The sequence below is a fragment of the Canis lupus genome, chromosome 13 (genome assembly GCF_003254725.2).
Source record: "Canis lupus dingo isolate Sandy chromosome 13, ASM325472v2, whole genome shotgun sequence".
Taxonomy (NCBI): Eukaryota; Metazoa; Chordata; class Mammalia; order Carnivora; family Canidae; genus Canis; species Canis lupus.
In genome coordinates, this window is record NC_064255.1 from 38,016,187 (window position 1) to 38,040,577 (window position 24,391).

The following is a 24,391-nucleotide window of genomic DNA, read 5'->3' on the forward strand; positions in this document are numbered from 1 at the left end:
GTTGTAGTCTCAGGACACTCGGGCATGCTTGTGCTCGCTTGGCAGGGGGTGATGGACGATCCCCCGGGGTGGGGGTTGGGGAGGGGCTTGGGGGTGGGAAGGGCCCCTGAGTTGGGGGAGGGCCTGGAGTGAGAGGACCCAGCAGGTTGTGTCCCCTGACAGGCACGTGCAGGACCAGAAGAATTCCTGGTGATAGGGCCTCTTGGGGCAGGGGAGCTTCTGGCCAGAGACCCTGGCCACGGCAGGGGCTACATCTGCTCATCCTGGGTCCTGCATGGAGCGCTCGTGGCGCTGCTGACGATCTGGGCCCACACCCGATCACGGCCCTTTTCTGTACGAGGCACCGAGGTTCTGGGGGCGCGGGGAACGGTCAGCTGTGCTCCTTTCCTCCTGTCGGGCAGCCAGGGTGATTTGTTTTCAGGAGCCCTTGTAGACAGCAGGAGGGGTCGGCAGGGTGCCTGGGTGCTGGGCTCAGCTTCCAGGATCTTCCTCAGTGGTTTCTCTGCTCAGTTGGCACATCCTTACCGGACGATGATCCTGAGGGCCATGGAGACAGTTGTAAGCGGTCACATCAGCGAGCTGGACAAAGACGTGGCCAGGGCCGTCATCTTCCTGGCCTCCAGTGAGATGACCCGGGCGAAGGTAGGGGGAGGGAAGTTTCTTTACTAGAACTTTCTACCCAAGTGCATTAAGAAAACGGGTCTGTGTGTGGCTCTCTGGGGCTGGGCCCTCCCTCCTACACACCTACTGCCCTGCTGGCGAAGGGAGGGCCACCCATAACTTCAGCAGTGGAACTGAGGCAGAGAGCACAGTTCCTAAGCTGTCAGGGCAAACAAGGGCACCAATGCCTGCATCCCATCATCCGGGGTGGTGCTGGGCTCTCAGGGGAGGCACTGCCCTTGCCCTGCTCCTGGCCTGGGGGGGCCTTGGGAGAGCCTGAAAACAGGGCAGAAGGTCTCATTGTTGCCTCTCTGGCTGTGAGAGGGTGAGGTCCTGTCTCCTCTGCTCGGTCAGGCCATCAGTGCAGGTTTTGGGGTGGGGGGACAGGAATTGGTTTGCGACTGGCAGCAGGCCGCCAGCAATGTCCTGGTGGCTGTTGGGAAGCGGTTCATCGGCAAGGTGATGGAGGAAGTGCTGAGCAAGTTCCAGCCCGGCGCCCTACCCCACTACTATGTCGTGCAGACCCTCGCCAACCTCGCGGCTTCCAATGGTACGTACCTGCGTCCCGGAGGAGCCGGGAGGACCTCTCCGCACCTTGCCCCAGGCTACGTGGCCCAGGCACCCTCTGCCTGTCCCTGGACGCAGGGGCTGCACGGAGGCCAGGCCAGGATAGGCAGGTGCCTTGGTCACCTGCCCCCTCTTCACAGTGTTCGGCATGGTTCCCTTCCTGACGTCCATCCTGAGCACCATGCTGCCCATGCTGGGCATGGCCAAGCACGATACGATGAGGGTAGCCTTCTGCTGTGGTAAGATGGGTTCCCTGAGGGCGGGCGTGGTCTCCGGGGAGGGGTTGGGAGCTGCCTTTCCTACCCTGGGTCTTTGTGGAGGGTCATGAGTGCAGGCTGCAGGAGGGGGGTGAGCACTCATGGTGAGGGCGGAGCCGTGGGCGGCCTATGCTTGCTGGGCTGCTGGTGGGACCCCTCTGCCCTGCAGTGCGCTTCCTCAGCCTGGGCACTAGGGCGGTGTGGAAAGATGCCTCTCCACGGCCCAGAGACTTCTCATTTTTCTCCCTGCTCAGTGCCCGGCGTCTCCAGCAGGGCCACTCGCTCTCCTTCCTCCTGAGTCTGCTTCCCTCTGGGTGCCCGGGCAAGGGATGGCACCAGGGGGCGTGCCCTCAGTGGAAAGGGAGGCTTTCCTGGGGGAGGGGAGCAGAGGCTCCTGAGATCCAGAGGGGTGCGGGGGGCTCCCTCAGCAGCCACCAGCCTGCCCTTACCCTTCGTCAGCAGCACTGCCGACTCCGGCGCCGAAGGGGGTGGGGGGCCCCAGGGCAGCTGGGACCCTGAGAACAGGACTCTGGTCAGGAGGGTCCTAGACAGGGTAGGGTCAGGGCCACCAGAACTCAGCTGAGGCCTTGCCCTGCTGCTGCCCCTTGTGTGCTGGGCTGCCAGCCTGTGCACACCTGGGAGCTCTGGAGGCAGGCCTGGAGCTGTGGGCCCTGAGGCCCTGGGAGGGCCTCCAGCTGCTGCCACCCCCTTCTCACTGTCCCCGCCATGGGCTCTCCTGCCTCCTCATAGGCTCCTCCTGCTGCGGGTGATGGCCCCTCCCGCGGTTGGACACAGAGCCCCTCCTTGACCTAGTTCTGGTTGAACAGGGAGTTTGTGACAGGCTCCCGGGGCAGCTGAGCTGGGACATCCGCAGAGCTGGAATGCGGAGCGGGACGCAGAGGGACAGACCGCGTGGGCTGCGTGGGCCTGAGCCTCCGCTATATACTCACAGGTGCAGGAAACAAGGCAGGAGGGCTGGGGGGCCACGTAGGTCTGGGTGCACCCGGGCTGCAGGGGGATCAAAGAGAGCCCCATGGCCCAGCCGAGGCCCCGTCACCGGCCGCCCGTGTGGCTCCTCGGGAGGGGCCCAGAAGTTGCAGCTGCCGATGCTGCCCCGCCGTGCTGAGGAACCTACTCCTTCCCCTTCACGGGCCTAGTGCCCCTGACACTATTCGCTACGGCTGGTCTTCCTTCGTGCGTGAAGCCAGTGGGTCTCAGCAGCGCACGCCCACTGTGGGACGTCCTCGTGGCAGGGTGGGTGCTCCTCGCCACAAACTGCAGTCCTGCCTGCGGTTGGACTGGAGAATGGCCCCTCCTGCTGCCGTGGGGGGCCCGCAAGCACAAGGAGCGGGTCAGTGGCCACTGTAGGGAGGGCCCCGGTCCAGCTGAGGACGGAGGCACCGGGCCAAGGACAGGATCTAGTGCACGCTTGGAGGTCCTCACTGGTTGAGTTCCTAGGACCCTGCGGCCTGGCGGGGGAAGAGCTGGGACGCCAGAGGTGGAGTTGGCCTCCCCCAGACGGCCAGGTGTGTCCTCCCAGCAGCAGCAGCAGCCCCAGATGAGTGCCTGTGAGGAGAGTCTCGGAGAGGAGCAGCAGCCCCGTGAACAGCCGTGGGCCCGTGGGGAGCGGGCAGGAGAGAGAAGGCGTGAGCAATCCCTCAGGGAGCTGAGGGGGGACAGCAGAGCACGTCGCCATGAGGCAGCTCCTTTCAGGGAGCACAGCTGAGCTTTTCGGGGTTAGAAACATGACAACAGATGGCAACCAGAAATGGAAGAGAAGGTTGAGGAAATCCCCCAGAAAATAGAGCAAAATAAAAACATATGGAAAATAGAGAAGGAAGGATTGGCATGAAGTTGCATTTGAACAGCAGACACCCTGGAAAGAATGAACGGAGCAAGTGGGTGGAAGAGCCGTGGCGTCCCCAGCCGTGCCCCGGAGCTGGGAGTTCCGGGGGGAAGGTCCTCCGAGCACCCACACCAAGATGCTTTTGTAGGGGAAATGGTCCCAGAGGACACTGAGGAAGTGGGACGGCCCCCACTTCTGCGCCAGGGAGGGCGCCATGAACTGATGGAAGTGGCCAGGCCTGCCCGGGTGCTGTTTGAGTGGGGGGAGGGTGCAGGGTCCCTGGGGGCGTGGCCGAGGGAGGCCCAGGATGCTGGCAGGACGCGCAGAGGTGGCATTAGTGACCCTGCCTGGAGAGCCAGGGAGACTCGGAGGTAAAACAGTGACGCGGGTGCAAAGCTGGTGCCCTGGCCGCGGGGAGCAGGGGGCAGAGCCTGCGTCAGCAAGACCAAGATCCACCACAGCACTTGCTGCTGGAGGCTGGGGATGGAACACGAGCTTGGCTCCTGGACCCGCTACCTGTGTGCGTAACGGATGAAAGCTGACAAGCCCGTAATGCAGTGGGGAGGTCGATTTCTGCTTCCAGCAGTACAGGGGTCTCTTACCCTGAACAAATTCACCCCGAGATGCCAAGGACGCCGTTGAGCATGACCACATCCTGATTACAGAGCTCGGAGAGGCGAGCCCCGGGGGCCGGGGAGGACAAGGGCGGGTCTGGGCCTGCCCAGGTGGCACAGCACGTGGCTGCTGGGGCACGAGGCCTCCTGGCACTCTGCTGGAGGCAAGGCTGCCTGCCGCGGTGACACACAAGGGCCCCAGGAGGTGGTTTTCTTCTGAAATCTCTTTAAATTCTCTCTCCTGGGAACCCCTAACTGTGACCGCTCTCGTGTACACGTCGGGGTCAGGCTTAGTCTTGTTGCCTGGGGAGCCCTCGCTGAGAGATTGGCCGAGCAAGCGGGCCGTGTGAGTGGTGTGCTGGACCAGGGCCGCCGGGCCTGCCTCCGAGGTGCCGTACGCGGGTGTGGTCCCCTCCCCAGGAGGCTCGGGCGGCGTGACAGGGCCCCAGCGTCAGCCCATTGCTTGACCCGGGGTTCAGCCCTTGCCCACGCGTAGGTCTTCAGTTGTGCCTGGGCTTGCCCCCCCGAATGTCCACAAACACAGTCGCTGTCACAGACACAGATCGCTGTCTCAGGCCTGCCCTACCCCAGCCTGGACGCAGCGACTCTCGCAAAGTGTGTGGCTTCTGCGTCCATCTGTGAGGGGTGAGGTGGGCCCGCTGGCGAGAGTGGCGTTCCGGGGCTGTTGGTCCCTGTGCTGGCTTCCTAGGGCTTCCGTAACACAGCACCACAAGTCGGGGCACTTAAGGCAGAGAAACGTGGCCACCTGGCGGCTCAGTCAGTGGGGCACACGACTCTTGGTCTCAGGGTTGTGAGTTTGAGCCCCACGTTGGTGTAAGGATTACTTCAAATCTTAAAAAAAAACGGAAGAAAAGTATTCTCATGATTCTAGAGGCTGGAAGTCCGAGGTCCAGCTGTGCCCAGGGTTGTTTCTTGGGGGCTCAGAGGGAGTCTGCTCCCTGTCCCCTCCAGCGTCCTTGCCGTCTGGGCCCCAGTCTGTGTCCTGCTGTCACACTGCTATCTGTGAGTCTGTGTGTTCCCTTCTAGGGACCCAGTCACGTAGGAGTTAGGCCCCCCAGTCCCACCATGACCACATCTTAAGTAGTTACACCTGCAAACCTCCTCTTTCCAAAAAAGGTCACCTCTGAGGTTCTGGAAGGATGTGGATGTGGGGGGGATGCTGTTCACCCCACTGTTCATCCCCCACTGTCGTCCCGAAGTCCTGCACTTGGCCCCTGTGCTTGGGAAGGTGTCTTGCAGGTTTCTGGGGGCGCGAGAAGGGGCAGGATGCCGATGTAGTGTTAGCAGTGAGTGTGTATGGCCAGCGGCCTGCAGCCACTCGCCCCTGTGACAGCTCTGCAGCGCTTCAGCGAGAGCACCCTGGAGTATCTGGCCAACCTGGACCAAGCCCCAGACCCCACAGTCAGGAAGGACACCTTCGCCTCTGACATCTTCAGTGCGTACGATGTCCTCTTTAACCACTGGATGCAGAGCCGTGAAGCCAAGGTAGCGCCTCTTGGGTGTGCAGGGAAGCGTGGTCTCACCTTGCTGGCAGCTCCCCCCCACCCTGTGCTTTAGGCTTTGGGGGAGGGGATTGGCCGGGGTGGGGAGTGGGGTGGAGCCAGCTGTCCCCTGCTTCCCCGCTGGCCGGCTCAGGAGGTGGGGGTTTCCGCGGGGAGTGGAGGTGCCCTGTGCCAGGGCTCCGTGGCATCTGGTTTGTTTTGTGCTCTGCCCCAGCCTGCCTGGAGGCTCCCTCCTGCACTGCCCGTGGGGGAAGGGGCTGGGGCCTGGTGGGTGCCCCGTGGTGTTTCCTTCATGGCCTCGCTGGCCTTCCGCTGTCCAGAGCCTGGCCATGGTCATGCTGACCGACCTCTCTGCCCTTGGACCCCTCGAGGACCCCCTGGTCACCTGGTAACATGGGTTTTCTCACTTGGGCCCCTGGGTTCTTGGCGAATGGGCCTTGGGCCTCTGTTCGGGTCAGTGGTCTGGGCCCGAGCACCGTGTCGCTCTTCCTGTCAGCTCCGGCTCGCTGTGGTGGAGGCCCTGGGGCCCATGAGCCACCTGCTCCCAAGCGAGAAGCTGGAGGAGCAGCTCCCCAAGCTCCTGCCCGGAGTCGTGGCCCTCTACAGGAAGCATGCTGAGGCCTTCCACGTGTCCAAGGTGTGCTCCTGCATGCTGTGCCTGTGCAGAGCTCTGTCCACCGGCCCGTCCCCACCCGGGTCAGATGGGAGGAAGGGTGGCTCAGAGGGTGCTGCTGGACTCCGTGTTGGCTGGGGTCCACGGCCCTCTGTCCTGAGTCTTCCCCTCCTCTCTAAATTCCTGACGTGGAGGTAGGGCTCCCTTATCTGAGCCCTGAGGTGGGGTCTCTGCAGTCAGGGGGTGGGGCTGGAGCCTGGGAGAGGTATGACGGCCCCTCTCCTCCCTGCTTGAGCAGAGCCTGGGTCAGATCCTTGAGGCTGCGGTGGGTGTGGGCAGCCGCACGCTGGAGGCCCAGCTGGACTTGCTCCTGGCTGCTCTGCATGCTCAGGTAGGACGCGCAGGAGATGGGGATGGGGGCTACTGTGGCGAGGCAGGCTGGGCTCCCAGGCTGGGGCCACGTTGCAGCACGGCTGCCATGACAGGGGCAGGTCTGGGTGCCGCCTGTCGCCAGGTCTTGGTGCAGGTGCCTGCTGAGGCTGGCAGGGAGCAGGAGTGGGGTGGGCTGTCCAGCCTAGTGGTGCTGCAGCAAGGGTGGTCCCTGGGTCGTGGGCGTGGCCCCTGCTGTGGAGCTCCTGCCCCGGCAGGATGGGTGGCCCCAGGGCCAGAGAGGCCTGAGATGGCCTGGGGTCTGCACTGGCTGTGGGTCCAGAGGGTGGGGTGCAGGCAGAGAGAGCAGAGGAGATCTGGGGCTGCTGGGGGGCAGGTGCCTGCGAGGGAAGGGTCCACTGAGCTGGCTTCAGTGGGCCTGCGAGCTGTGGAGGTCACAGGAACACGGGGGCAGGTGTGCAGTGGTGGGAGCGAGTCCTGGAGAGGGCACAAGAGGCGCGGGGGAGAGGCAGGGGTCTCCTGGCCCCGGGGGCCCTCCCGCAGCGGTCCACCCGCCCCACGGGGCCCCCAGCCAGCACTGCGCCCCTGGAGGAGCTGGAGGAGCAGTGAGGTGGGTAGATCCCTAAGAAGATAAAAATGTCAAGCTTGGCAGGAGACCTGGAGCACTGAGCTGGGCCAGCAGGCAGGTGCGAGTAGCCACCCCCAGGCCACGCGGCTCCGGGGTGGAGGTCTCCCCGTTGTATCCCACCCATGGTTTGGGGAGCAGGCGAAGGTTCAGAGCTGCCCCCTGAGCTGTCAGCAGCGCGGGGAAAGCCTGTCTGTGGTGAGGGTGGGCCCCAGAGCTGGCCGACCCCGCGTCCCCCACCCCCGGAAGGACGGCCCGAGAAGCTGGCAGGACGCGCCCTTGGCAGCACCTCAGGGACAGAAGCCGGACTCAGGGATGCGGAAGGAGCTGCTGGTGACAGTGACGTTCAACACCTGCTTATCAGTAACAGTCATAGCGGCACGGGTCTGGGGTCTGCGGGTCCGGGAGGAGTGTCTTTAACCTGTGAGAGCCCCCAGCTCCTGGTGAGCGGTCACGGCGCGTTCCCTGGGCCCGGAGGGAAAGGCTCCCCTTTCCCTGCTGGGGGCCCCGGGCTAGGTCTGTGGGAGAGGTGGGGAGGGCAGGCGTGAACCCTTGTAGGCCGCCCTGGCCTGCCCCCTGCCCACCCTGCCCCATTTCTCCCTGGGACGCGTCCTGCCTGTGGCGGGCCTCCACCACTAGGGCTGCGTGTCCTCTCTGCTGTGCTTGGCCTGGGGACAGTCCCGGGCACAGTACCTGGCACAGTCCAGGACACGGTACCGGGCACAGTACTGGGCACAGTCCAGGACACAGTACCTGGCACAGTCCTGGTCACAGTACCGGGCACAGTCCTGGTCACAGTACTTGGCACAGTCCAGGACACAGTACCAGGCACAACCTGGGCACAGTACCGGGCACAGTCCTGGGCACAGTACCTGGCACAGTCCAGGACACAGTACCTGGCACAGTCCCAGGCATGCCAGGGCCCTCAGTATTAGTCGTTTGCAGGAGGGCTTCCCTCGGCTAGAAATCCACCCAGCTGCAAATGGAATCCGTCCGTGAACATGAGAGCTAGGAGTAAAGTCAGGCAGGTTGCCTGTCACAGGAGTGACAGTAGCACGACCTCTGCCAGGCGACGGCAGGAGAGGGCCCGAGGGCTGGAAGAGCAGCTGAGATCTGCCCCCGGGCTGCCCTCCCCTGCCCCCGGGCATGGCCCCTGCCCCTGCCTGGTGCCGCTCTCTGCCACCAGAATCACCCAACGCTTACGTTCCCGTTTACGTCTTTAGTGTGGTGGCGTAGGTTCCGTTACATCTAGGGGAGCCTTTTGATTTCTGCAAACTGGTTTTCAGATCTCCTATTACCCAATATACTTTTCTTATTTAACCCACCTGGAACTTATTTTAGGGAAACCATGAGTGAGAATCCAATTTTTTCTTCTCTGCAGATGACTGCCCACTCGCATTAGTTATCTCTTGCTGTGCAACTGATTATTCTGGAACTTGGCACCTAATGGCAGCCATTTGTTATTTCACAGCCACTGTGGGTGTGGGATCCAGGCACAGCTCAGCGCGTGGCCCTGGCTCGGGGTCTCGCGTGCTGACAGTCCGAAGGCTTGGCCAGGGCTGGGGGCTGCTTCCACCAGGGTGTCCTCGTGGGGCTGTTGGCTGGAGGCCTCAGTTTCTGGCCGCGGGGCTGGGTCCGCGGGGCTGCTGCGTGTCCCCCGGAGTGAGAGCCCGCTGCAGTACCCTTCACGAGTAGCTCAGGTCTTTATGGCGGGAAAAACCAGGAGTGGAGCCTGGGCCAGTGCCTGCAGCGCCCGCTCCTCCTGTCCTCTGAGAGCCAGCAGGGTCCGGCTTCGGGACTCACTCTGCTGCTGACCGCTTCTGGTGCTTCCTAAGACGGGCTGTACTGAAGCACAGGACTGTGCCCGGTACTGGCATCGTGGCCATGCCCCTGGGACAGGGGGTGTAGGGCCTGGATCGCCACCTCAGAGCCTCAGCCCCCCGAGGGTGTGGGGCTCCGTGTCACCCCGGAGGAACAGCGGACCCCGGAGACACACCTGCCCACAGCTTCAGTTTTTATTTTAACCGATGCCACTTTTTTTTTTTTTTTTTACAATTTTGAATGAATCAGCACTAGGTGTTTCCGTTTCCAGGACTTTCTATGATTTAGAGCTAGTGGTTTCTAGTCTGTACCCAAAGGAAATGTGAAGTTGTCTCCTGGCTGCTGGTGGGAAGGGCAGAGTGTGCTGCCCCCGCTCCCCTCCCCGCCCTCCCCTGCCACAGGGGCGTAGGCCCGGGTACCGCAGCAGCCTCTAACCACAGGGCTCATGCTTCTGTGTCGCCACACCAGAATTGCTGGAGTGGCCTCCAGCTGCAGGCTGTGCTGCCTGCGTGGTGGGTGTAGAAGCCACGAGGACTGGATGGTCATTGTGGGGGCCCCACGTCCGCAGGAGCGTGTGTCCGTCCTTCCAGGCTGCTTGGGCTCTGGGAGGCAGCATACCCCCCTGTAACTGTTGTCCATCTTCTGTCCCTTGGACCAGATCTGCGTGCCTGTGGAGTCGTCCAGCCCCCTGGTGGTGAGCAACCAAAAGGAGGTGCTGCGCTGCTTCACTGTGCTGGGTAAGCAGCTGCAGCCCCCGTGTAGGACCATCTGTGGACGTGCGGGTCTGCTCGCCGTGGGGGCCTGTGGACTTTGGTGCGGGGTGGCAGCTTTGGTCACGGGTTGGAGGTGAGGAGGCTTCTTTGTCTCCCTGTCCCTGGGTCTGTGTGGAGCGGAGGCCTGGCCGGGCTGCAGCCCCGGGTGTTATCCTGCCCAGTCCTTGAGGCTTGCATGCGCTGACATCAAGCAGGGAGCGAAGATTATTACAAATAATGTGTGTCATCCTTCAGCTTGCTGTGCACCTGACCGCCTGCTGGCCTTCCTCCTGCCCAAGCTAGACGCCAGCAATGAGAGGACCCGCGTGGGCACCCTGCAGGTCCTGAGGCACGTCATCAATTCGGCTGGTGAGCGTCCGGTGGGAGGCAGGGCCTGGAAAAGGCAGATACTGTCCATCTTTTAGGTGGAAGGACCATCTTGCTCTGATTGTTTCTCCCCCCACCCTTTTTTTCCCTAAAGATTTTATTTGAGAGAGAGGGAGACATGGGGTGGGGGAGAGGAACAAACCGACTCCATGCTGAGTGTGGAGCCTGACATGGAGCTTGATCCCAGGACTGACATCATGACCTTAGCCAAAACCAAGAGTCAGACGCTCAACCAGCTAAGCCACCCAGGTGCCCCTTTGCTCCCATACATTCTTAAAAGCATTTTTCCCCACTTTCTATTTTGTAATATTTCAGACTTTTTGAAAAACACCTTTTTGCCCACTAGTGAATGCCTGTCGTAGACATTTGCCTTTGATAGGTGACTGGAGACGCTGGGACGCTGCGTCCCTACCCCCGGCCGGGTGTTCAGTGCTTGCTCCCGGCTCAGTGGCTCAGCTGCATCATGCATGGTCACAGCTGCCCCGGGGGTGTCCAGTTAGAGATACCTGCCTCAGGTGTGGGCCTCTGGGAACAAGGCAGGCCAGCTGTTCTGCAGAACACCTTTCCATGTGCGTGTGTCTCGTGACTCCCTCACAATCAGGTGGAAGGCTTCAGGCTTCTACTTCTAAGACTCATTTAATCAACAACGAGTTTGGACACTTTTCACACCCGAGTGTATATTCTTTGATGAGCCTTGGTCAGTACATAACGGCCTCGGGCTACAGTCGGCCTGCAGCCTGCTGTTGGGTAGCCCAAGCTCCGAATGGATTTTACGTGTTAACAGGTTGTAAAAGCAAAGAATGTGGCGCCACATATGGCCCTTGAGGCCTAAAGTCGTTTTTCATTGGTCCTTCATAGAACAAGAATGCTGACTCCTGTCCTGGGAGGGTCGCTGCAGGTCAACGCTGAGCCACAAACAGTGCCTGTGCACACGGACCTCCTCATGGAATTGGGGGATGATGCCCGTGGGATGAGGTGGGGATGGCGTGTGCTCCAGACGCTCCGTTCTTTCCCTTGATCAGGCACACTGCCTTCCTTCCCACCTGCTCCCTCACACTTAGGCTCCAGGAGTCCTCTTTTTTTTTTTTTTAACTTTTTCTAAAAGATTTTATTTATTTATCCACGAGAGACACAGAGATAGAGAAAGAGGCAGAGACACAGGCAGAGGGAGAAGCAGGCCCCATGCAGGGGGCTGGACGTGGGACTCCTTCCAGGGTCTCCAGGATCACGCCCCGGGCTGAAGGCAGGGCTAAACCGCTGAGCCACCCAGGGATCCCTAATTTTTAATGTCTTATGTCTTTTATTCAGTTTACTAACAAATAAAAAACAAGCAGTTCAGCATTTTTCCCAGCCCTCCACCTCTGGCAACCACCAATCTGTTCTCTATATCAGTGGGCATAGTTCTATAGATACATATAGCTGATAGATAAGTTTTTGTTCTTAGATTCCACATATAAGGAGAGATCACACAGTATTTATCCTGCCATCTGAGTCTTGGTCAGTCTTTTTCTTTTTTTTTTTTTTTTCACTTGATCTATCAATTTTTTTAAAATTTAAATTCAATAAATTAACATATAGTGTATCATTAGCTCCAGAGGTAGAGGTCAGTGATTCACGAGCTGCACGCAGCGCCCGGTGCTCATCCCGCCACGTGCCCTCCTTAGTGCCCGTCACCCCCTCACCCCGTCCCCCCAGCCTCCCCTCTAGTGACCCTCAGTTGGTTTCCTAGAGTTATGAGTCTCTCATGGTTTGTCTCCCTCTCTGAGTTCATCTTACTGTATTTTCCCTTCTCCCCCCCACCCCGATCCTCTGTTTTGTTTCTTAAATTCCACATATAAGTGAGGTCAAGGCATAATTGTGTTTCTCTGACTGACTTATGTCGCTCGGCATCATACCCTCTAGTTCCATCCATGCTGTGCAAATGGTAAGATTTCACTCTTCTGATGGCTGAGTCACACTCCGTTGTATACATAGGTCGCGTCTTTACCCTTCATCTGTCGATGGACATCTGGGCTCTGTCCACACTTGGACTCTTGTGGACGTTGCTGCTGTAAAGGTTGGGGTGCAGGCGCCCCTTGGAATCACCGTGTCTGTGTCCTGTGGATAAGTACCCAGTAGGGCCGTTTCTGGGCCATAGGGTAGCTCTACATTCAGCCCCTTTTGGACCCTCCACACTGCTCTGCAGAGCGGCTGCCCAGCCTGCATCCCCACCAGCAGGTCAGGGGGCCCCCCTTTCTCCTCATCCTCACCAACCCCTGCTGTCTCCTGACTTGCTGATTTTAGCCATTCTGGCCAGTGTGAGGTGGGATCTCGCTGTGGTTCTATTTGTATTTCCCTGATGCCGAGGGATGTGGAGCATTTCTTCATGTGTCTGTTGGCCACGTGTAGGTCTGCTTTGGAGAAACGTCTGTTCGTGTCTTCTGCCCATTTCTTCACTGGATCATTTGGTTTTTTGGGTGTCAAGTTTGAGACGTTCTTTATAAATCTTGGATACCAGCCCTTAATCTGATAAGGCATTTGCAAATACCTTCCCCATTCTGTAGCTTGTCTTTTGGTTTTGGCCACGGCTTCCTTTGCTGGGCCGAAGCTTTCTATCTTGATGAAGCCCCAATAGTTCATTATTGCTTTTGCTTCCCCTGCCTCTGGAGACGTGTCTAGTAAGAAGTTCCTGCGGCCGAGGTCGCAGAGGTTGCTGCCTGTGTTCTCTTCTAGGATTTTGATGGATTCCTGTCTCACATTTAGGTCTTTCATCCATTTAGAGTCTATTTTTGTGTGTGGTGTAAGAAAATGGTCCGGTTTCATTCTTTTGCACGTGGCTGCCCAATGTTCCCAGCACCATTTGTTGAAGAGACTCTTTGTTCCATTGGATAGTCTTTCCTTTTTTATTTTATTTTAAATGTTTTATTTATTTATCCATGAGATACACTGAGAGAGAGAGAGAGAGAGAGAGAGAGAGAGAGAGAGAGAGGGGCAGAGACACAGGCAGAGGGAGAAGCAGGCTCCAAGCAGGGAGCCTGACGCGGGACTCGATCCTGGGTCCCCAGGATCACGCCCTGGGCTGAAGGCGGTGCCAAACCGCTGAGCCACCGGGGCTGCCCTGGATAGTCTTTCCTACTCTGTCAAAGGTGAGTGGGCCATAGAGTTGAGGGTCCATTTCTAGGTTCTCTATGCTGTTCCATTGATCTACGTGTCTGTTTGGGCCAGTACCACACTGTCTTGATCACAATTTTGTAAGACAGCTTGAAGTCAGACATTATGATGCCACCAGCTTTGGTTTTCTTTTTCAACATTCCTTTGGCTATTTGGGAGTTTTTCTGGTTCCAAGGAAATCTTAGGATTATTTGTTCCAGCTCTGTGAAAAATGTTGATGGGGTTTTGATAGGGATTGCAGTGAACGTGTAGGTTACTGTGGGTAGCATAGACATTTTAACAATATTTGTTCTTCCAATCCATGAACATGGAATGTTTTTCCATTTCTTAGTGTCTTTCTCAATTTCTTTAAGGAGCGTTCTACAGTTTTCAGAGTACAGATCCGTCAAACTCTCCCTCTTCTCAGATGACATGATACTCTGTGTGGAAAACCCAAAGGGCTCCACCCCAGAATTGTTAGATCTCATACAGGAATTTGGCGAAGTGGCCAGATACAAAATCAATGCACAGAAATCAATTGCATTTCTATGCACTAACGGTGAGACTGAAGAAAGAAACCAAGGAATCATATTTTATGGTTTTCGGTGCAATTGTAAATGGGTTCAATTCTTTGGTTTCTTTCTTCAGTCTCACCGTTAGTGCATAGAAATGCAATTGATTTCTGTGCATTGATTTTGTATCTGGCCACTTCGCCAAATTCCTGTATGAGATCTAACAATTCTGGGGTGGAGCCCTTTGGGTTTTCCACACAGAGTATCATGTCATCTGAGAAGAGGGAGAGTTTGACTTCTTCTTTGCCAGTTCGAATGCCTTTTATCTCTTTTTGTTGTCTGATTGCTGAGGCTAGGGCTTTTATGTTGAACAACAGTGGTGAGAGTGGGCATTGCTGTCATGTTCCTGACCTTAGGGGGGGAAAGCTCTCAGTTTTTCCCCATTGAGGATGATGTCCACTGTGGGCTTTTGTATGTGGCTTTTATGATATTCAGGCATATTCCCTCTATCCTTACAGTGAGGAGAGCTTTAATCAAGAAATGCTGCTGTATTTTGTTAAGGAAGTGGACTTTTTCTTACCAAATGACACAGTTCAAGAATACACTTTTCCCCTCTCTAGTACACCTTAGGGAATTACTTCTGTCTCCATGCATTATTAGTTTTATTTTGAAATATAACACCCATACAAAAAGCACACATGTGTACCGTTCAGCATAATGACCCCCTACCTTTGCCTGCGAGTACTCGGTGCTGGCCTGGAGCCCCGCTGGCCTGCTGGCGGGTGGTGTGGATAGGACCTGAGCGTGTGAATTACTCTGTAACTTAGCTCTTTCCCTCAGTATTCTGTGTGTGAGATTTATTCATGTAGTGTAGCTCTCTCACTTTCCTTCCTGTGAAGGATTCCAGTGAATTAAGCTGTAGTCCATCCAGTCTCGTGGTGATAAGTGCCATGGCCTGTGATTTCTCTTACGATGCACCACGCCACTGGGAACACTCTTCTGTGCACGTATGGTTGAGCGTATGCTTAGGAGTCATAAAGTATGTGTGTGTTCAATGTTAGTCAGTAAAACCATTCTGTTGTCCAATGTTTGTGCCACAGTTTATAGCCCCCGCCTTATTAGCACAAGCAGCATGTGAGGAGTATTGCTTTGTGTCTTTGCCAACACCTGTCAGCCTTTCACTTTAGCCATTGTGGGGGATGTGTGTCCTGTCCATTCTGGCTTTTTTTTTTTTTTTTAAGCTTTATTTATTTTAGAGAGAGAGCTCATGCATAAGCAGGGGGAGGGGCAGAGGGAGAGGGAGAGATAGACTCCCCACTGAGTGCAGAGCCCGACATGGCACTGGATCCCTTGACCCTGAGATCACACCTTGGGCCAAAACCAAGAGTTGGAGGCTTAATGGATTGAGCTCCCCCAGGTGTCCCCTGTTCTGGTTTTCATAAAATTAAAACACATACTTAGTTTGGCTTGCAGTGAGAAATTCAGTAATAGCTTGTTGATCTATCAGAAGTCCTTAAAACATGTTTTTTCCTCAATGGCAACCAGACTTTATTCTTTTTTTCTTCTGCTTTATTGAGACATAATGGACATGTAACACTGTGTAGCATTGGGGTGAACGACTGCAGCCTCCCCCCTGGTGGGATGGCTTAGACCAGAGCACCTCTCCCCACTCATTGATCACAGTTGCTGCTGTGACCCCGGTGCTGGCTGTGTCTGTGGGCCTGTTCCTGCAGGCTGTGTCCTGGGCACCTCCAGGAAGGCCTCATCACTGTCTGCTTGCAGGCGAAGGTGGGAAGGGGTGGTTCAGGAATGGCTCTGGCCTGGCGTGAGCATGAGCGGTAGATCTGGGATGCACATTCAGCTTGGGCTGAGCCGGGGCTCTGCTCTTTTTAGAAGTCTTCGAATTTTGAATTAAAGTGTTGTAATATGATTAAGAAGTTGGGGCCAGAGTTGCATTCCTTGGCATCTTGAACCAGGAAGCTTCTCGTGTGGGTGGGTGCTACTGTTGCCACCAGGTTGGCCACACAGGAAGCTCTCGCCTCTTCCTTCCTTTCCTTGCTTCTGTCCTTGAGCATCAAGTATTGGCACTGAAAACTGATGACAGTCTCAGTTTCCATACAAGTGATTTGGTCTGTTTGCCTGGATGCCCAAAGGGTGTTGATTTTTTTATTCTAAATTCAGAAATTTTATTGACTGTGTTGGCTGTTCTGGGAGTGATATTTTCCCCAGATCTGTCAAAGGCCTTTTCAGTATGTAGTTGTAAATCTTATTTTATCTCAGGATTTTTGTTTTTTATTTATTATTTTTTAAAGATTTTGTATTTTTTCATGAGAGACACAGAGAGGCAGAGACACAATCAGAGGGAAAAACAGGCTCCCTGTGGGGAGCCCGATGTGGGACTTGATCCCGGGATCACAACCTGAGCCACCCAGGTGCCCCTTATCTCAGGATTTTTTTTTTAAGATTTTATTTATTTATTCATGAAAGACACACAGAGAGAGACACAGGGAGAGACAGAAGCAGGCTCCATGCAAGGAGCCTGATGTGGGACTCGATCCCAGGTCTCCAGGATCACACCCCGGGCTGCAGGCGGCACTAAACCGCTGTGCCACCGGGGCTGCCCATATCTCAGGATTTCTAAATAGGATTTCAATATTCTGCTATTCCAGAAGTCTTCTTTAGCACTCCCTTATGTGTGCTTCATTGTCTTTGCCTGTCTTTTATACTTTTTGTATCAAATATTTTAAAGTTTTTTGGCCTCCAGTCATCTTTTTTCCTTCAGAATGTCCCTTTCTTTTTTTTTTTTTTTTTTAAAGATTTTATTTATTTATTCATGAGAGACACAGAGAAAGAGAGAGAGGCAGAGACACAGGCAGAGAGAGAGAAGCAGGCTCCATGCAGAGAGCCTGATGTGGGACTCGATCCTGGGTCTCCAGGATCATGCCCCGGGCTGAAGGCAGGCATTTAACCGCTGAGCCACCCAGGGATCCCAGAATGTCCCTTTCTGATATTAAGAACAAATCACATTCAGTAAAATGCACAAATCCTAAGAGTATGACCTGGTGATATTTTACACATCGTTCAACCACGTAACCATTACTCAAACGGTGGAAAGTTTCCAAAACCCAAAGTGTCCTTATACTTGCTTTCAGACAGGAGCCACCTTTACTCTAGGAGGTAAGCACTTTTCTGACTTCTCTTCAGTAAATTGATTCTACATGCTCTTGGATTTCATATGAAGAGTTTGTTACAACAGGCGACCTGTTCCCTTGCATCCGTGTTCTTTCCCTAAGCATTGTACGTTTGAGATTTGTACATGTTGTACATCACTTCATCCTTATTGCTGAGTTATGTTTAATTACGTTTTGTGAATAAAAAAATGTTTTCTTGTTGATGGACACGTGGGTTGTTTCCAGCTTGGGGTAGTTATGGAGAAGGCTGGTATGAACGTTCTTGTACAGATTAGCTGGTGGGCACGTGCAGCATGAAATTTCTGGGCCTTGGGGCAGGTGCATGTTTAATGTTACCAGAAACGCCAGGTGGTTTTCCCCGTAGGCTTCCTATCCTGTGCTCAAGTATGATGCGTGAAAGCCTGCTGCTCCAGCTTCCTTGCCTGCTCTTGACATCGTCATCTCTTAATTTCCATTGTTTTGGTGATTGTGTCATAGGACTCACCAGAGAATGTGAATTTTCTAATGAGTACAGTGGCTAAGCATCTTTTCATTTACTCTATTGGCCTTCAGACATCTTTTTGTATGAAGGAGGTTCCTGTTCAAGTCTTTTGCCCATTGTAACACTGGATTTTTTCTTATTATGGTCCTGTCTAGGAATTCTTTGTCTGAAACATGTGGATAGGGTGTGCATCCTCAGTGGTTGGTGCCTTCGTGTCTGAGAAACCTATGCCCTTCCGGAGGACATGAAGACATTCTATTTTCTGCTAGGAACTTTATCGTTGAATTTCCACATTTCTTTGACTCATTTCTAGTTAATTTGGGAGTATGGTGTGAGATGTAGGGAGTAAAGATTATTTTCATATGGGCATCCAGTAATTGCAGCACTGCTTGTTCGGGAGACCGGCCTTTCCCCATTGCCTTGCATTAGCGCTTTACAGCGAGTCAGGTGCCTGTATGTATTAGGCTGCTGGGGCTGCCTTAACAAAGCATCACAGACTGAGGGCTAGACAACAGAAATTTATCGTCTCACGGTCTCACCGTGAACGTAGATGTCTGAGATCGACGTGTGAGCAGGGTGAGGGAGAACCTGTCCCATGCCCCCGGCCTAGCTTCTCGAGCTGCTGGCAGCCCTTGGCATTCCCTGGCTTGTAGCAGCCCTGCCCTGGCCTCTGCCTCTGTCTTTATCTCTACAAGCATCTCCCTGGGTGCCTGTCTGCGTCCATGTTCCCCTTTTATACAGGTGCCATGGTATTAGAATAAAGGCCCACCCTATTCCAATATGATCTCTTCCTAAGATAGCTAATTATACCTTCAGTGACCCTATTTCCAAGTAAAATCACATTCTTAGGGGCTAAGGGGTAGGAATTCAGCATTCTATGTTAACATATTTCAGGACTTCTCTGTTGCCCTGACCTCCTGACGCCAATAGCACTGTCTTAATTCTTTTGTCTTCGTACGAAGTCCTCGAATCTCGTAGAGTACCTCCTTCAGCTCTGTTCTTCCTCAAGATTGTTCATCTCCATTAGAAAAATCTTTTTATTGTAAGTCAGCTCACGGGCAGAAAGCACACTAAACGAACATGGGGCTTAGTTACTCATTTTAAGACAGGGATCTTCGAAACTACAACCAGGGCTCTTGACCTGAATGTATTGCTTCGGATGCCCCTTCCCTGCGTCCAGTTCCAGTAAGAACCCGATGAGTAAGCTGTCCTGGTTTTATGGTAACCACTCCCTTACGGTTTAGCGTCTCATCACTCGTATGCCGTATACCCCCGAGGCATCCTAGTTTGGTCAGTAAAAAACTGATATATTCATTGATAGCCTCTTTTTTTTGGAGTGTTGCTATTTTGTTTATTATGATGAATAAAGTACACTTCACAGAATTGACCATCCAAACCATTTTGTGGCGTACAGTTCAGTGGCCTTACTTACATTAATATTGTGCAGCTGATCTCCTGAACGCTCTTCATCCTACCAAACGGAAATGGTCCCCATCAAACAACGAGCCCCTGTATTTAAGTCTTCTCTGAATTGTGAGCCCCCCCCCCCCATTCTTTTCTTTCCCTCATGATCTACCTGTGGAGGCGCCTGGGCCGTTGGACCTGTAGGGCCTCCACAGTTGAGTCTGCCGACTGTTCTCAAGGTGGGGATCAGCGTGTTTCTTGGCTGGATTCAGAGATGGGATCAGACTCAAGTTCCGTCCGTTTGGCAAGAGCAAGGGAGGCCCTTGACACTGTGGTCTTGGCTGCATCAGTGATCAGTGCCTGGGGCAAATTTGGTGATTTCATCTTCATTGATTCACTTTGATAAAGAGATACTCCCCTCATGTACTGTGTGCGTACCCCATAGCTGTGGCTCATGTAGAGAGGGCAGGATTGATCATTCTTTTGCTCTGTCACTTTTCAAGAATAGATTGGTTTCCTATTAACCTCTAAATGTAACTTTTATTTTTTTTTAAGATTTTATTTATTCACAAAAGATACACAGAGAAGCAGAGACACAGGCAGAGGGAAAAGCAGGCTCCATGCAGGGAGCCCAGTGTGGGACTCGATCCCGGGACCCTGGGATCACGGCCTGAGCCTAAGGCAGATGTTCAACCCCTGAGCCTCCCAGGCATCCCTGTAACTGTTCTTTTTTAGGGGCTTCATGGTCCCGCATCCAGTTCCCCGCAGGGAGCCTGCTTCTCCCTCTGCCTGTGTCTCTGCCTCTCTTCTCTCTCTCTCTCTCTCTCTCTCTCTGTGTCTCTCATGAATCAATAAATAAATCTTTTTTTAAAAAAATCTTAAGTGTTCATGGATTTTAACATATTTAATGGGTTGCAGTTTATCACAGTCATTGCCATTATCAAAGCTCAAATGTATCATCTTTGGGCTGTGGGAGCCTCTTCAGGGTCTGAGTCCTTTGATGTGACCCCTGTGGTCTTTGGCGGCTGGTGCTCTGGGCTCACCATATGTATTCCTTCTTCCGACCCGGAATTGGCCATTTCTCCAAAAAGCCCTATTTCTTTCCTTAGTGAGAAACTGCCCTTACAGACAATATCCTCGGGCCAGGGGTGCTCGTTGCCTCTTGGCGATCGCTGTTTCCAGGCCTTTCAGGAGTGTGAGCTGGGAAACGCCACTGCCTGCACAGAAGGGAGCGCGGCGCACCCGGACCTCAGACTGACGTTTGTGATTCAACACAGGCTACGGAGCCTTGGCTTTTACTCTTTCCTCTGGTTTCTTTTTCTCTGAAGTCCCATCATTTTCCTGGAATGTCCTGTGCTGGTCATGGTGGTCGAGTGCTGCGGTGAGAGCAGGGAGCCTCGTGTGCCCCTGCGGCGGGCTCTGCTCGGCCACTCTGCTTCCCTGGCTCCGAGGCTCCTCCCGCCCGCCACACGCTTGCCCGCGTCCCTGCTCTTTGGCTCTTAGCTCAGATGTGCCTCATTCACAAGAGCTGTTCTAGACCAGGTGCCCTGCTGGCGGTCTGTTTCTCAGCCTCTGGTCTGCTCCTTTCATGACGTTAGTACAGTTGTGATGATCTGATTGATTGTCTGCTTGTCTTTTATGTCCCTTCTGTGAGGACAGAAGTCCCTGGGGGGCAGGCCAGGTATGCGCCCACCCTCAGCAGGTTGTCAGGCCCTGACAGGTGCTGTCACATGTGTGGCAGGAAGACCGGGGCACTCCTTCACACTCCTGAGCCTCAGGGGCATGGGACTGGGTGGATGTCAGTCCTCGTCCCGCTCCCCACATCCCTGAGCCTTGGTCTGCTGTCCCTTCGTCCCTCTTCATGCTGAGGCCTGCTCACGGCCTGTGCCACTTTTCCTATTGGGTTGTTTGTGTTCTTTGCTCTTCGTGACCCGTTTTGGGGAATGTAAAAGTGACCAACCCCTCGCCAAGCACTCCCGTGGTTGAGGACATGTGTCGGCGCTGCTTCTTCACTTGGCAGGATGTTTGGTGGCCGCAGCCTGGACCGCGCCTGTCACTCCACCTCGCAGGGCCGCCCTGGGTTGGGCGCTGTCATGTGGCCCCTCAGCTCCAGTGGCTTCGCCCCGCCAGATCTGAGCTGCGTGCCTCTGAGCGTTCCTGCTGCTCGGCAGCCTTGCGCTCATGTGGCTTTGCCCCTGGGGCAGCTGTCCCCGCACCTCCCTGGCCAGCAGGTGGCGGGGTCTGGAGGCCTTGCCTGCCTGTTGGCACCGGGGACTTGGACAAGGGTCTTGTCCGGTTTTCTATTGATCTGCCTTTGTTTTCTCACCAACTTGTTGAGATCCTCTTGTGCATTGAGGACCCGAGTCCTCTGGGTGTGTTGTATTTCCCTTGTCCACTTGCTGCCCACTGAGTGGAGACCTCACCCTAGACCTGGTTCTGCCTGACTCGGGACACTTTCACCTGGTGCCCTAAATTACCTACCTCCCAGCTTCTTATTGGGCAAAATGATGTTTTTTGGGAAAAAGCTCATTTGTCCCTGGAGAGCAGTGGGCGGGCTTTGCTTAGGTGCCATCCCCTCTCCATGCTGAGGGCCACAGCGGCCATAAGGCCTCCTTATGCCCTCCTGAGTCTCAGCATCATCCTTGGCCACCTTGCTGTGGCTCTGCTCTGCTTCCTCACTGGGGGCTCATGAAGATCCTTTGCAGCATCCTATCAGAGGGGTGGTTTGTCTCTCAGTTGGGTCTAGACTCGTGTTTTCTCAGCGTGTGTGGTGTGCATCTCCTGCTGTCATTTATGTTGTTGTCAGGAGCCCCACACTGGCTTTCTCACGGCCACTCAGTGCTGTGCTTGGTGCTGCCACACATGTGCCACAGGGCAGAGCGTGGTTCCTGCAGCCCTGGGGCCTCGGGGGGTCAGGATGACCCTGTCCCAGGGCTGCATGTGGAATAAAAGTGTCACCCCTGGGGCCCCCGGTGGGCTCCATCAGTGGAGCTAGCAGCTCTTGATCTTCAGGCTGTGGGTTCAAGCCCCACAGTGGGTGTAGAGATAACTTAAAAATAAAATCTTAAAGTGCCATCCCACAGTGTTCCTTGAAGGGCCCTGCTCCCTGGGCACCCCTGTCTTTGTTCTCGTTCCTGTTGATTCAAGACTGCTTCCTGAGAGTCACTGTTAACCCCCACTTACTATCAGGAGACAAAGGGGAGCATTGCTGGTTCTGGGTAAGGGGTGCCCCCTGGACCTACTGACCAGGCCTGTCAGCGCTGCGCTGGGGTGCTGTTGGAGACCTTACCCTAGACCTGGTTCTGCCTGACTCGGGACACTTTCACCTGGTGCCCTAAATTACCTACCTCCCAGCTTCTTATTGGGCAAAATAATGTTTTTTGGGAAAAAGCTCATTTGTCCCTGGAGAGCAGTGGGCGGGCTTTGCTTAGGTGCCATCCCCTCTCCATGCTGAGGGCCACAGCGGTGGACGGCCGGCCAGCCTTGGTTGTGGTAGGGAGACTGAGCCATCTGTTCATTTCTTGCAGCGCCTCAGATGGAAGTTAAGAAGCCCTTTATTCTGTCCTCCATGAGGCTTCCTCTTCTGGATACCAACACCAAGGTAGGCAGTGGGCCAGCTCCAGCTCTGCTGTGAGCAGCTGCAGGATATGTGGCTGGGCTGGGGCTGGAAGTCACCACTGACACAGCCAGACCTAGAACAACAGCTCCAGATTCAGAGTCCTCCCCTCGAGGGGAGGTGGAGCCGGGGTGATGGCCCATGAGAGGTGCTAGCCCCCGGGAGCGGTAGTCCTGCAGCCCACGGTGGAACAAGCACTGGGTAGAGGGCCAGTAGTCTAGTGCCCGGGCAGGGAGGGAGGTGTGGGGGGGCACCGGAGGGAAAGAGGCCTTCCCCCCAGGGCGGCCAGGAGGCCACGTGTGCAGCTGAGGGGTGCTGAAGAAGTGGGGTGGGTGCAGGCACAGGTACAGATGCAGATACAAGAGTAGGTGGGGCATGGGGGCAGGCGCAGGTGCCCACCAAGGGGTGGTACAGGTGTGGGTGCAGGAAAGCTACCGGCAGAGGGGCAGCAAGATCCCTGTCTCCCGACTGGATGGTGGTGGGTCCAGGGCTCCCTCTGAGGCCCCTTCCTGACCTCCCTGAGTCCTGGGCAGGTGAAGCGGGCTGTGGTGCAGGTGATCAGCGCCATGGCCCACCACGGCTACTTGGAGCAGCCTGGAGGAGAGGCGATGGTCGAGTACATTGTGCAGCAGTGTGCCCTGCCCCCGGAGTCGGAGGTAAGGGGGCCCCCCCACCCATGCGCTGGCGGTCAGGGGCTGTCAGCCCTTCTCTGAGGAGGCATGGTCATCAGAACCTGCACAGCTCAGCCCAGGGGGCGGGGCCTCTGCCGGGAGTGGGGCAGCGAGAGGAGGGGAGGGGCCTCCGCTGGGGGGATGGGGAGCTCGGACCTCAGTTTGTCTCTCTTCAGAGTTGGGGCCTCCGCAGCTTTAGTGCTTCCCTCCCCTAGCTCCCAGGACTCCGAAGAGAGAGGCGGGACAGATACGCGGTTCTCTTTGGGGCTTTTCTTTTTCTTTTTCTTTTTTTTTTAAAGATTTTATTTATTTATTCATGAGAGACACAGAGATAGAGGCAGTGACAGAGGCAGAGGGAGAAGCAGGCTCCATGCAGGGGACCTGATATGGGACTCGATCCTGGGACCCCAAGATCACGCCCTAGCCAAAGGCAGACATTCATTTGCTGTGCCACCCAGGCGTCCCTCTTTGGGGCTTTTCTATTGAAAAAGTTACTGAGCAAATCCAAGTTTCCTCCTGAGGGAGAGTATGGTAGAGGGCAGAAACACAGGCATGAGTCGGTGGTCTCGCCACAGCCTTGAGCCATCCCGGCCCTGGTCTTGCAGGCCCATGGAGCCACCCTGCCTGCCCAGGTCAGCTCCGAGCTGAGGCAGCCCTGGACGAGGGATCTCTGCATCCTCACCCGGTCCTCTGTGTTTAAGTTAAAACACTAGAGATTAAGCAGAGTGGATGCTGCTTGCTACCTTGCCTCTAAAACGGCCCTCGCGAGGGGTCCAGCTTGGTGCTGTTCCCACAGGCCTGAGGAGGCTCACCCCTGCTGCTTTGGCCCGTTTCACAGTCACCTAGGTCATTGGGCACGTACTGGACAGAATCAAGACCTCTGTCGTAGTCTGTTCGTCTCCAGGGTTTGGCGATTTGAAGATTTATTTTAGAATATTAAAAATTTTTCTAGGTGGACAGTTATTCACGGCCGTTGTGGACTCGTAATTTTATCGTATTGTCTGTTGTGAATGTGGCCAGGTTTATTTCTGCTTTTCAGAGTTTGTTGAGAGAGGACGCAGCTGGTTCAGTCAGCGAAACGTGCAGCTCCTGACCTCAGGGTTGTTTAGTTCAAGCCCCCATGGGGGGAAGTTACTTAAATAAATAAAATCATTTAAAAAAAATAAGTTTCTTGAGATCTTCTTGTGGACCTAATAGATGGTCAGGCATTTGAAGTTGTTCATGTTTGTTCAGGATGAAGTTCTATCTGTGTTCATGTAAAGAGCATGCTTTAGGGAACCCTGGGTGGCGCAGCAGTTTAGCTGCTCGCCGGGCTACCTCCCCTGCCTTTGG

At 55.1% G+C, this 24,391-nt stretch overlaps 1 protein-coding gene across 17 annotated transcripts in view; it reads left to right on the plus strand.

The window, feature by feature from the left end:
- MROH1 (maestro heat like repeat family member 1) overlaps nucleotides 1–24,391 on the plus strand; it is a 70,494-nt gene that overhangs the window by 22,583 nt on the left and 23,520 nt on the right. For 16 of the 17 annotated variants that reach the window (XR_004813870.2, XR_007401772.1, XR_007401773.1 and 13 more), the window contains exons 4-13: nucleotides 511–642; nucleotides 1,048–1,210; nucleotides 1,368–1,466; nucleotides 5,299–5,450; nucleotides 5,964–6,104; nucleotides 6,379–6,471; nucleotides 9,575–9,653; nucleotides 9,924–10,037; nucleotides 22,300–22,373; nucleotides 22,922–23,044. Coding sequence is in view for 14 of the 17 variants with exons in the window: in XM_049093176.1 (XP_048949133.1) it covers nucleotides 511–642; nucleotides 1,048–1,210; nucleotides 1,368–1,466; nucleotides 5,299–5,450; nucleotides 5,964–6,104; nucleotides 6,379–6,471; nucleotides 9,575–9,653; nucleotides 9,924–10,037; nucleotides 22,300–22,373; nucleotides 22,922–23,044 (1,170 nt within the window). In the remaining 3 variants the exon portion in view is untranslated. The remainder of the gene's footprint in view (nucleotides 1–510; nucleotides 643–1,047; nucleotides 1,211–1,367; nucleotides 1,467–5,298; nucleotides 5,451–5,963; nucleotides 6,105–6,378; nucleotides 6,472–9,574; nucleotides 9,654–9,923; nucleotides 10,038–22,299; nucleotides 22,374–22,921; nucleotides 23,045–24,391) is intronic. The other variant, XM_035713555.2, reaches the window with a different exon arrangement.